The 12385-nt window shown below is 38.4% G+C and overlaps 1 protein-coding gene across 1 annotated transcript in view; it reads left to right on the forward strand.

Annotated features, from left to right (window-relative positions):
* Positions 1-7982, forward strand: part of LOC140314667 (calsyntenin-2-like) — a 286768-nt gene extending 278786 nt beyond the window's left edge. The window contains exons 16-17 of the mRNA XM_072392991.1: positions 2632-2816; positions 3512-7982. Of these exons, the coding sequence (XP_072249092.1) occupies positions 2632-2816; positions 3512-3721 (395 nt within the window). The 3' untranslated portion in view covers positions 3722-7982. The remainder of the gene's footprint in view (positions 1-2631; positions 2817-3511) is intronic.
* Positions 7983-12385: the final 4403 nt, after the last annotated feature.

A 12385-nucleotide genomic window follows, 5' to 3' on the forward strand; every position in this document is an offset into this window, starting at 1 on the left:
TACAGAATCTGCAAAGACCATTTGGTCGGTTTTCAAAACAAGACACCCAAGACGAACCCACTGACTCCATCACTGTATTGATTAAAAAAACGGGCACACGACAACTTTTAAGAATGTACTCTATTTATAAGTGGTATCTATAATAAATGACAAAAATGGCAAATCAACAAAATATGGCTGGAAAAAAGTCAGATTTGACATCACATGCCAGCACCTGATGTCCATGAGTTACTGGTATAAACCATACACTGTGTTACAAATATAGATGCAGCCACTGGAACCTCAGCATGCCTCAACATATAATGCCACTAAGGACCACCATGGTGCTATTCCCATATGTCTGACTTGAACAGAATCCATTAAAAAATCAACACCTTTGCTCATGATATACTCAAGTCAATATATTTGGTTCATCATTATTATGATGTTTTAAGCTAGATTCACACTTTCTGCATAGCCCAGGGTGTGAAGTAAACTCTGAACATATAAGAAACTAATTTGACTAAAGATCTAAACAAACTAAAGCCCTTTCTTCTGTTCAACTGCAACCTTTGGAGCTGCATCGTTGTGTGAAGTACACAGTAGACAGTAGTCAATGCGCTCTGCAGGGGGAGCCAAGCAAATCGCTGCTCAGACAAGAGAGGAGAGATTTTTTGCCATGTAGAACAACTAAAGGATCTGAAGCGGTTTGAGCTGAATGGAAGTCTCTAGCTGTTCCCAGGCTGTGATTATCTGTCTGACTCTCCTCCTCATAATCAGCTATGCATTTACAGTAGAAGGCAGATCTGCGATGCAGGCAAGTCTGTCCAGCACACACATTTCTGTGCAGAGTCGGTATATGGCTTCCTTCCTGTGTAATATAATTTCAGGTTACACTTCTGGATACAGCGGCGGCCTGTGTTAAGTGAAAATGGTTTTCCAAAGTACTCCCTATGTGAATACATTGGCCATGGTGGCACGACGGTTTCTCATGCATTGCCACTTAAGGGCTTGAAGATCACATGCATCCAACAGGGATTTCTGTCCTCGGCTTTTACACACAAAGATTAACCCTGTAGGCACTGTAGATGATGAAAGACCAAAGTTCTTTGCAATCTTGGATTTTTCCTCTGGTGGATGCCCCATATTTGTAACCAGTTCTGACACCATCTCTTGTCACCATTTAATCTGATGATTGTAGAATCTTCCGTAACAACTTGTATATTCTGTAAACGTTTCTCCCAAAGTTACAATGTAGAAAACTTCCCAAGTATGTATGTTCATATTTAATTGAATTACAATTTAGTTAATCAATTCACAATGGTCTAATTGATTAATTGATCTAATCTTACACTTCCAAATACGAACATAAATCAGTAATCCTCAATTTTATCCTGCATGGACAGCAGTTTTTTAGTATGTAAAGACAAAGTCTAAACTAATCGAATGTCTTTTTTTACATGGTAAACAGACGGTTAGTAGTATGACAAAGAACAGTGAGAATCATTCCACACAATTATTTATTTACTATATGAAGCTAATCTAATTTGCAATTTTTTAGCTGCTCGGTGGCACTCTACTTAAGATCTTCAAGGCATCGATATGCTGTGATTTGGTCCGGTTTTCAATTAAATAGAGAGCTACATATGTTTAGTTTATTTGAAATTTTTCAACTTAAAAATGTTTTCATCATATAGATATATAGAATGGAGCAACTCACCAAAAAGGTGAGATAAAATAAGTTCACCAGCCAGCTCCTGTTTCAGTACACAGTCAATTTCTGCTACTGGGAACAAGTGACAAAAGCATAATATGATATATTGACCATTGCTTGTAGGCAACGGTGATGGCACAGACTCTCCTGAGAAGTTATAAAGTAAACCAAAGCTGTTTAGCTTACTTTACACTATAATATGAACTATTGGCTGCTAATTGGCAATAGAGAGCAGAGAGGAAGTGCAGTTGGATTATCGCTCTCTAATTAATCACCTGTAAGTGGCTTATTTCATGTTAAGCATCATAAAGCCATAATTTACAGAATAAACTATTTGTGCTACTTAGAATTACACAAAATGTATTTCAAAAGAAGGAATACTCGTCATTAAAAGCCTCCCAAAATAGCTGAATAAGTGAAGTCACCTGAACAGTAGGATGAAAAAAGCCTGGGGGGGGGAGACATGAGAAAAAAATCAACAGCTCTTCCAAAGATGAAATAGCTCATACAACAACATTTTATCAGTATTAAGGGAGCTTGTCAGTGTAACAGTTAGAGTAATCACTGCTACAGTGATACGATTCATCAACAGCCTGACAAAGAAATACACAGCTCATTTTCAGCTCTAAGTGGAAGTGTGTGAATTTTGTGGGCAGGGTCTAAGATGGAAAGATGCCATGAGGTGTAGCTTGTGGTTTGCAGAACACAGTGTTCATTTCATTAGTGTAGCTCAGTTTTGAAATACATTTTTGTTTTTTGGTAAGTACTCAAACAGAAGTGCAATGCTATGCTGCAGCTGTACTTGGTGAATGTCCTCTGACTAAAACAAAATAAACCATGAAACAACTGTTTAACATCAATTTTGAATTGTTTGCATTGCTGCCACATGCTTTGTACTCCATTACCCTGACTTTTCTTGTCTCTTATGTTGTTCTAAGGCGTACCAAGCGCTGCCACCGTGGTAATCGTAATGTGTATCGCAGCGCTGGTGGTGGTGGTGGTGCTGGGCATATATCGTATCCATGTGACACACCAGCAGGAGGTGAGGCTGGCAGAGACAGCAAAAGAGGCAGACGGGACCTGGGACGACTCAGCTCTGACAATCACCGTCAACCCGATGGAGGTAGGATGACTTAAAGGTGGAAGGATGCGGACAGGAAGGAAACTGTGGCTGGAAATGAGCATAACAGGTCCCCTTTAATTCTCATGTGCCGTCATTGTTTGCAATAGTAGCCACTCAAACAGGGTACAGCAAAAAAAAGCTGGTGTTTGAGGAGAAAGTGTTTAATGAATTTGTGTTCATTCATTTGGACACATTAGGTCTGGATATCGCCCACTTTCATTCCAAAAGTCTGAGCAGTGGAAACAAGAAATGAGGAGATTTCCATGTCATTAAGCAGAAGAACGAGGCCTTGCAAAATACTCCTGAAAGCATTAGATCATTAAATCAAGTAGACTGGATAAACAACCTCTTTTGATCAGAACCACCCAGCTATAAACACAAAAATCATGCAGAAAAGTAGTTAGAAAATGAGTTTTTAGAATTCCCTAAACAATGGGTTTACACACCGACATGCCATGTCGTTATGGTGTAGCATGAAAGCATGCCGCAACGATTTGTCAGACTTTTTATGTGCTGTAAAGAAGCTCAATCACTTTCCTGAGACTGATTTGCAGAATACTGTTTTCAAATCGGCTTTGAGCCAACAGCGAGCTGCTCCCATCAGCACTTGTTTTGGATTGCTTCAACACTAATTTGCCTTGCTTAGTAAATCTGCCCCAGAGTTTCTGAATCCCTGCAAATATCTATCACCACAGAACCTGGAGAAGTCCCAGGCTGCAGAGGAGGAGGCCAGTGAAGAAGAGGAGGAGGAGGAGGAAGAAGAGGAGGAGGAAGATGAAGAAGATGAGGACGACATCACCAGCGCTGAGTCAGATGACAGCGAGGAGGAGGTAGACGTCCAGATACCCAGGATGCAACGCTCAAGCAAGAAGGGTCAAAGCTGGGACAAAACAATATCTTATTGAAACATACATTCACACTCCTTCTCTCTCACCCTCTCTCTCTCTCACACACACACACACACACATTCTTCAACACGTCCATATTGAAACTTAGGTGGTTGAAACAGAAAAGAAAAAAATATTTTATAATGTTGAAGCTCTAAAGAATTAGATGATATCGCCCTCTACTGAAGATTACATCGAAACACACACATACAGTGACGCGATTTGATCTTAAACACGAAAAACTGCTCCTCAATCATTCCTACTAAAGGAACAGCTCAACAAACTTTAGCGCATCCTCTTAAAGATGTGCTCTCTTTCCCGTCACAGTCTGCCCTGCAAATGCAATCTGTCGAGAAATCAAATGCCCGTTCAACTTTGCGCCATACATTCACATTGACGTGTCTAATTTTACAGTAAGATTACTGATGTCCCATATTTAAAAAATGCAAAGCAGCCTTTATTTAAGTAAAATGAGTTGCAAAAGTAAAGAAAATGAGATTATTTTTTGGTTTGTATACTTATAATTTATCAGTCTTTATTCTAGCCAATATAGCAAAGCCAGGTGATTTTACAGAAAAAGCATATTTTCAATGGAACTCAAAAACCAAAAAAAAAAAAAAAAAGATGATCGATGTGCTGTCGCAGACGTCACGTTGAACTAGCTGCGGGGTCTGAGTTCTGGGTTTCTTGGAAAGACAGAGAAGTCTCCTTGTACATTTTTATACGTTCTCTTCTTGTAAATATTGAGTATAGTTGGTGACCCCCTCCCCTGCATTCTTATCACCACCCCGTAATTCTACCTGTACACAACACACATGTCACCTCTTCATATGTACGTACACAGTCTGAACCCTTAGCCTGCAGGAGTCCTCCAGAACCCATACCCAAGTCATCTGTGTGTGTTTCTAGCTTAGTGTTCGGATCATTCCAGCTGATGTCAACCAGGGTTTGTTTGGGTGGATGTGCTACAGATACCATAGTGATCGGCTCAGGCAAGATGTTTCTATAACAGTAAAAGAAAAAAAAAAAAGAAAGAGAAATGAAAATAAAAAGCAAGTAAGTCTAAATGAGAAAATAGCTGAGCATCCTTTTACCTTTATGTCTCAGATGTGGTCACAGAAGTGAGAACAAGAACGAGAACTCATTGATAAAAAGACACATTTTCATCTCTGCTCCTGCTCACTCCTGCTAGTTATCAATACTGCATGATAAAGTTGTTAGAAAGTCCAACATTCAAAGTTCTAGGAAGGAAAAATAAAAGCAACAGGCTAGTTTTTTAAAAAAGGAGATAACTTAGAGTGAAATATATGATATATCTTTATCCTCAGAACAATAGCAAACAGGCGTCACAGTGTAATGGAGTTCTTACCAGAGAGTGAAGTCACTCCTCCACCGTGTGCGTTGTAATCACAGCCGCTCTGTTCTGTGCTGTACCACCCACTCCAGCCACACGTGCACAGTAGTGCATGTGAGTTCCTGCTGTGCAGCCCAGATCGACGTGTAACTTTTCAAGTTAGATTTTCACAGGTTTCGGCTTCTTTTGTTTTGGACTGGGATTCTGAATCTCTAGTGTGACAGCTGGTGAGTCTCTAAGGTCATATATTTCCTCTTTTAGACATATTTTTTGATAAACTTTACATTTCTTGATAAAGATTGCTTTATCAAGTAAGGAGATTTTTTTTAGCGCTGTCTCAGCTGATTGTTCTGATTCAGTCTTGTGATCGTAATTTTCTAAAGAGAGACTGATTGTTGGACATTAGACAAATCATACTGCTGTTCTGTGTCGGCTTGAGCTGTGAGTAAAAAGTAACAGTTTGCAAACACTTTTAACAGATTGACTCCACATGATATATTCCCAAAAATGTATTAAAATCAAATTCCCCACTTATGCCATGTTCTTGGCAGTGTTTCACCTTGTCACTGATCTGAACCCACCTTAACTTTACTGAGATAACACCAATAACACTAATATAGCTTGAGGAAAGCCTAAATTAGCCACAAACAGCAGCCTAGCCAATAAATCAGTCTACCTTTCATGGAAAGTTTTTAAATAATTACACTTACAACCCCTGGCAAAAAAAATGTGGCATCACCATACTTGGAGGATTTTCAGTTTTTTTGTTTAGTAAAAAAATAAAATAAAACCAACATTGCACAGATATAACACAAAATAACTTTATTTAATGGCTCAACATTGTGGTTATACATACCTCAAAGAATCTTCAAAAAACCACGACAATTTGCAAGTCTCTTAAGTTTTTACTGAATTGGGAGGGAAAAAAATCTGGAATTATCTTTTGATTTGCATTTCTAAAATAAATGCATGTACAAGTCTTAATAAGAAAACGAGTCTGCAGTTAAAGTTCAACTTAACACGCACCTGATTGATTGGAAGGAGACGTGGGCTCAAAAAGAGAGCTGTCAGTGGAAACTGTGGCTTCAACTCAGAGTGTGGCAAACGATTACTTGTTCCCAGTCAGCTGTGTATCAAATTTGGTGAAAGTTCTAACAATATGGGAGGGATGTAAAGGGAAACTTTGCTTCAGCAAAGAAAACTCAAAGCAACATGTCTTGAAAAAAGCATTTTGAAAGAAATTAAAAATATATCGGCAGACGCAGGAGTCAATGTTTATGATGGAACTCCTAAGAAACCATTTCCATCCAGAAAAGCCAAGTAAACCATCCATAACATCAAAACAGAAGGTAACAAGGTTACAGGGGGCTTAAGAGAAGCTGTCATGGGCTGTGGGTGATAGATAAAAGTGCCAATCAGTGATGAATCACCAATGTGCATTTGGCAAGGAGATGATGTCTTTTGCTTAGTGCAAGCCCATCTAAACATAAAAGAATGTCTGAAGAAAACAAGCTAATGTCCACAATCACTGATTATAAGAGGTTCGTGTCAGGTACACTACGAGCAATCAATTTTAATTATTCAATCAGTGAAAAAGTTTTTTATGATGAGGTCATTTTTTTTTTTGTATGATAGTGCATCTTGCCAAGGAGCAAAGAGCATTTAAAGTTCACTTAGGGAAAGATATACCTTAATGACATGACCTGAAAAGAGTCTTGAACTCAGTCAGACTGAAAACTTGTGGTGTTAATTTAAAAAAAAAACATCCATTCTGCAAAGCTGATCTGTCTACTACTCTGCAAGAAAAATTGGAACATGACTGAGGAAGAATATTGTCTTTCCTCAGTCGAGTCTGAAACAAAGTGCTGTGATGTTATTTATTTATTTGGTCTATGATTCTATCAGTTCTCTACTTCAAATGGAAAAATAGCAACAATCTTGAAAATGAGACCTTTTTTTTTGTGTGTTTAGTTTTACAAAACCAGAATGTTCAGCTATGACATGAAATTGTTTTGTACCATGTGTGAGTTTATTTCTTTTGCAAAGTATAAAAATTGAATGAACATCCTCCAAGTGCCGTGATCCCATAGGATTTGCCAGGGGTTGTAAATCGACAGTCTCTTAAAGTCCACTTTTTATCACAATCGTCTAAAAACTAGAGACTAACTAAACGTAAATTAAGGTCTCGGAAGCGATGTCCCATTCCATAAATCCCAATTCATTAGCCAACACTTCACTTCAGGTCACCAGATTATGAAGTTTCTCCATGTAGGAAATGTAAGAGAAAAGAATGAAGAAGGACTGTATTTTGCAGCGTAACGTTCAACATCATCAGAAGTCTCGGCCTCAATTTTTTTTTTCACGTTGAAGTGAAAGGGCATTACTCTCTGTTATCTTCAATTAAATCTGTAATGTTTGATAGCAGAGAATCCACAACCGATGAAGGAAACAGAAACGTTTCATGTACTGTCTGATACATTTATAGCAAACGGTTTGAATAAAGTCACAAATACTGGAAAAATTGCCTCTTCTGACTTGGTGAGCCTTTGACAGCTGTTCTGTGGGTATAGCTGGGAGAATCTACTGTATGTGTATACTGTAGCTCTATTGTATGTTCATGTAAAGATCTCATATGTTGTTGAAGAGTTTTTATCATCTGCTGTAACACCTGGTCTTGTGATGTCATCCCCTCCCCCCCTCTTTGCACCCCGACTTGAAATCTTTGGTGGATTTTTGCATCAGCCTGAGGCCTAATGTTGTCCCGACATTTATTTTAGAAGAGGATGGAGGATTTAACATCGAAACCTTGTAAAACGTGTAAAAGTTTTTCTCTTTTTCTTCTGGACTCTTTGGTCTGTTTTTCTTTGGAATGGTCACTACAGCACTTTCTGTAAATTGGCCAATAAAAACCTGTTTTGGAATCGAGCTGTGGGTGTCTCTTTTTTTGTGTGAAGTTATGCAACTATGTGTGTAAGTGTGTGAACGAGTGTGTGAGGTGTTTCCCTGCATCGCCGTATTCACAGATTACTATCTTTATTATAAAAGCTCGAAGAAGAAAGACAAATGTTTGCAATCTCATTTGAATTATGCATAAATAACAAAAATGAAATAAAATCTGTAGATAAAACAACAAAAAATGTCTTCATAGAACATTCAAGTGAAACACGGTCCTCACCAGAATGATTTGATAACATTTCTCTAAAGACATCCATTAAATTTGATCATCCATTATCTAAGCTACCTTTTTTCACTAAAGATGCATCACTACATAACACAGACCATACTTGTGTTTAAAAGCTGCCAGACAAAAAAGAGTCGTACAAAATGAGCTTTTTCCTCTTCAACCTCCACAGTCATACTGCGGTCTTTCATTCCTTTTTTTTAGCGATGGTTATGTTACTAATAATTAGGCTTTATTTGCCCTTTTTTTTCTTTTTGTGAGGAAAGGAGAAAATGGAGTTTGATGTTGGGGCTTTTAGTGTGCTTTATTTAATCCTGGCTTAAAGAACAAGCCAGCACTGTGGTTGATGTAATAGCTGCGTAATGAAAAGCTTGGAGACGCTGTCTGGGTAACAGGAGTGGGTGTTCTCCATGGTTCTGTAATGCTGTTCAACACAGAAGGCGGCGCAAAATAACATCCCACTGCTGTCATTTCTTTAGTGTTGATCGTTATTTTGGCTTTAACCAAGTAGGTAAAAGTCTTGGGAGCGAGGGGGGAGCGATGTCAAAAGCAAGGAATATGATCACTTTTGTGTTTTTTCCCATTTTCAAGAGGCAGACTGTTTATACCACATAATTTTAACAAAATTATTTTTTGTTTAAATTGAAGTTTTCACTTCAGAAGTTTATCACTAAACCTAACAAATCAAAGCAGTTTAATTTAGGTTAGGTTTTGGACGTAAATTGTGGAAACTAAAGCACACTCTCTGGGAAGATTAATAAGGGGAATCTCTTCTGTGCATGTATACTGTCAAAAACCTTCAAAGGAAATAACACCATCAGGGCTGGAAATGGTATCATTTTCATGTTTTCAGCTTGAAAACTAAAGAGATGAAAATAACAGACATATACTGACATAACGTAAGAAATAGAAAACATAACATAAAAGGCAGATATAAGGACACACGGTCTGCCCCAAAATGCATATTTTCGACCACATAAAAATGACCTGCTTTTCTCCAGGTTTATGTTGGAGAACTTGCATGTGTTATCATGGACTCCTATCTGTGGTGAAAAAAATGGTGTGTTCCCAACACTGTAAGCTGGTTTCTAGTTGATGACAGTGTAAAGCTTTGTTTGGGTTTGAGGGTCACGAGCCTTCGACAAATCGACCTAAGTAATCCAAAGTTCTCAGAGACCAAAAACAAGGATCTGTTAAGATAAAATTGTGTGCATGTGATGAAGAGCAAGTTTAACTACAACCATCTCAAAAACTCCTCTATACCAGTTCTACACTGAGTTATTACTATCATTAGTCTTTTTTTGGTAAATCACATCTATCTGTAGTTCCTTTGTGCACTTAATTGTAGAATAATAGACTTCCTCCATTTTAACACGTTAACAGGATCATTTTTATTCAATATCTTATAATTGCTTGTATTCAATTTGTTGCTTTTATCATGTGAACACAGCAAAAAAATCTTCTTAATTTTGTTTTCACAATGGAATCATGAGCTAAGAACTTTTCTGAGTTAATTTGTTGGCTGCATGGCACGCCTGTGGTATGTATAAAGATAAATGTTGCTACTACAGTCTTTAACAACCACATACATTGTATATATGCAGTGAAACTGCACTCGAAATGTGTTCAGCAACAACAGACACTAGAGGACAGCAAATGTTAAATAAGAAGGACTTTACAGCTCAATGAATATATGTTCATTGGAATTTATGTCATTGTATCTGCAACTTACACATGCATGGTTATTCCTGGAGAGGAAAACACACCATTAAATGTCTCCTTACAGGGATTCTTTCTGCAGAGATCTAAACCCTGATCATGGAATGTCTCCATCTAGTGAATAAGAACTGTACTGCAAAATCGCGAAACATTTTTAAGCCTGTGGTAAATCATCTATTACTGGGATCCTGCCCAATGCTTTTCACACTTTCATCAAATATGAAGTATTAATGAGCTGAATTATTCATTTTGGCTGTGAGCCACTCGGAGTTCTGCACTGTGTTTGAGAACTTTGTGTCACTAAAATGCTGTTTGCTCTACCAAAATGTATGTAAATGATGATGAAAGGGGCCCACAGTTTTGTATAAAACTCGGTGTGTGAGGATTACCGCATTCAAAAATAACTGATATTTCCCATGGGGGAGAGCTGAGCAGGTTTCTGATCTCAAGGCCTCACCTTGACTCACAAACAAAAACAGATTCAGCAAGAGATTGGCAATAATCACCCCATCATGTAACATCTTTGCTCATTTAGCTTGGTTCTGCAAAGAGCCAGCCTAAGCAGAGGCAGACAGAAGTACGCTGGTGGTTTATTATAATTGCCGCCCCGAGAACAGTGTCACCATCACCACAAAGTCATGACTTTCTGTCCATCACAGAGACATCCTGCGAGTGGAGGTTGAGCCAGGAGTATGAATAATGAAGTTCATATTGCCTCAAACAGAAATAGACTTCCCTCATGCCTGCATGCATAATTCATTATGTTTTTTGCACTCCAACACAGTGAGAATTCATAAATGCTGAAGCTTTATTGTAACCTTGAAAAACTGAAAAGAAACAGCAATTAAATTACAACAAAGGTATATGAGGATTTTGTACAAGTGGAGAGCTGAGTGTTAAAATGATTCCTACACAAAAATCTGAGTTAAAAAGGAAAGTGAAAAAAGAGGAAGAGCTGTTTGATATTTTAAAGTAAAAACAGATGGTCCACACGGTGGTGGATGGTGTACAAAGGATTTGAAAAGTTAAACCACAGAGCCCACACACACTGGCGAACATCAGGCCAAAGCTTCATGTCAGTGCAGTGGTTTCTGTTGCAAGCTGTGGCCTTCATGTCTGCCAGCGTCCTGGAGCACGAGACCAGTGCAGACAGCTTCATTTGTTTAGAGTTGATCATTAACTTTTACAACTGAGAATTTGCAGTCAAGTGAAAAATGGTGAATGGCAGAATTGGGAATGTTTTATATTTATTACACATAAAGACTGCTCATGAGATGAAGAGGCTGACAGAAACTCACCCTCAGGCGGCGGACAAACTATAGGCAGCAGCACGAAGTACAAAGCTGACAGGCTAGGCCTTTAACAATGACAGGCTCTCTGTACATGGGCAGCAATAGATTTGTGCCAAAACAGGGATTTTTTTAAATAAAGTAGCAAGGATTGTAAAAAGAATAATTCAAGTTGTGCACGGACAGAATATTTAATGTTATTCACAAAGATGTACAATGATACCTGCTCCTTTTATAGGTCAGCCTGACAGTGTCATGGTACATTTACATTTACACAGCCAGTCCAATTCTCTTACATTGTTTGAGTTCATTGTTTCAGATTCTGAACACTGCAATCCAATCAACATCAAACATTATTTCTGTGGGGACACCAGTCTGCACTGACACTTTGTCAATGAAATGGCGAGTAAGACTCAGAAGTACAGCCATGAGAAAAAAAACATGAAGATCAAAAGTTTTACAAAGAACCAGTTTCAAAGGTTACACATGTATGATTTGCAAATCTATCCACTTTGTACACCCACTGAATCTAATTCAGGGTCACAGGGTGGGGAGCTGGAGCCCAGGACAGCACAGGGCCACACAGAGACAACTAACCATGCACACACATACTCAATCCTGGGGTCAATTTAGAGTTGCTAATTAACCTAACACGCATGTTTTTGGACCATGGGAGGAAGCCGGAGTACCTGGACAGAACATACAAACTCCACACAGAAAGCCCAGATTGCAGATTTCATAAACCATTATTTTATTCACTATGGAACACAGAATACCCATGAATAATATAAATTTTGATAAATAAATATTAGCTCATCTTGAATTTGAAGGTAACAAAACTAAAAAGGTGGTCAAGTTTACCACAGTGAACACTGTCAGCACTTGGACTCTTCTACTATAAAGCTATGCTGTTGTGATAAATGCAGCATGCAATTCAGCATTTTTTTGCTTATTTATTGAAGGTGGTACCTTTCTTGGCATACATGTAACCACTTCAGTAGGCGCTAATGCATTCCAACACCATCAGGCTTTTGAACTGAGAGCTCACAACAAACCAGATGGTCCCACTCCATAGTCTGGAGCATGCAGCATCCAGGACTTCCCAAAACATTTCTCACTTCAATTTGTCTGACCATGGA

This window comes from Leuresthes tenuis, unplaced genomic scaffold (assembly GCF_036924035.1).
Source record: "Leuresthes tenuis unplaced genomic scaffold, fLeuTen1.0.hap1 SCAF_9, whole genome shotgun sequence".
Classification (NCBI taxonomy): domain Eukaryota; kingdom Metazoa; phylum Chordata; class Actinopteri; order Atheriniformes; family Atherinopsidae; genus Leuresthes; species Leuresthes tenuis.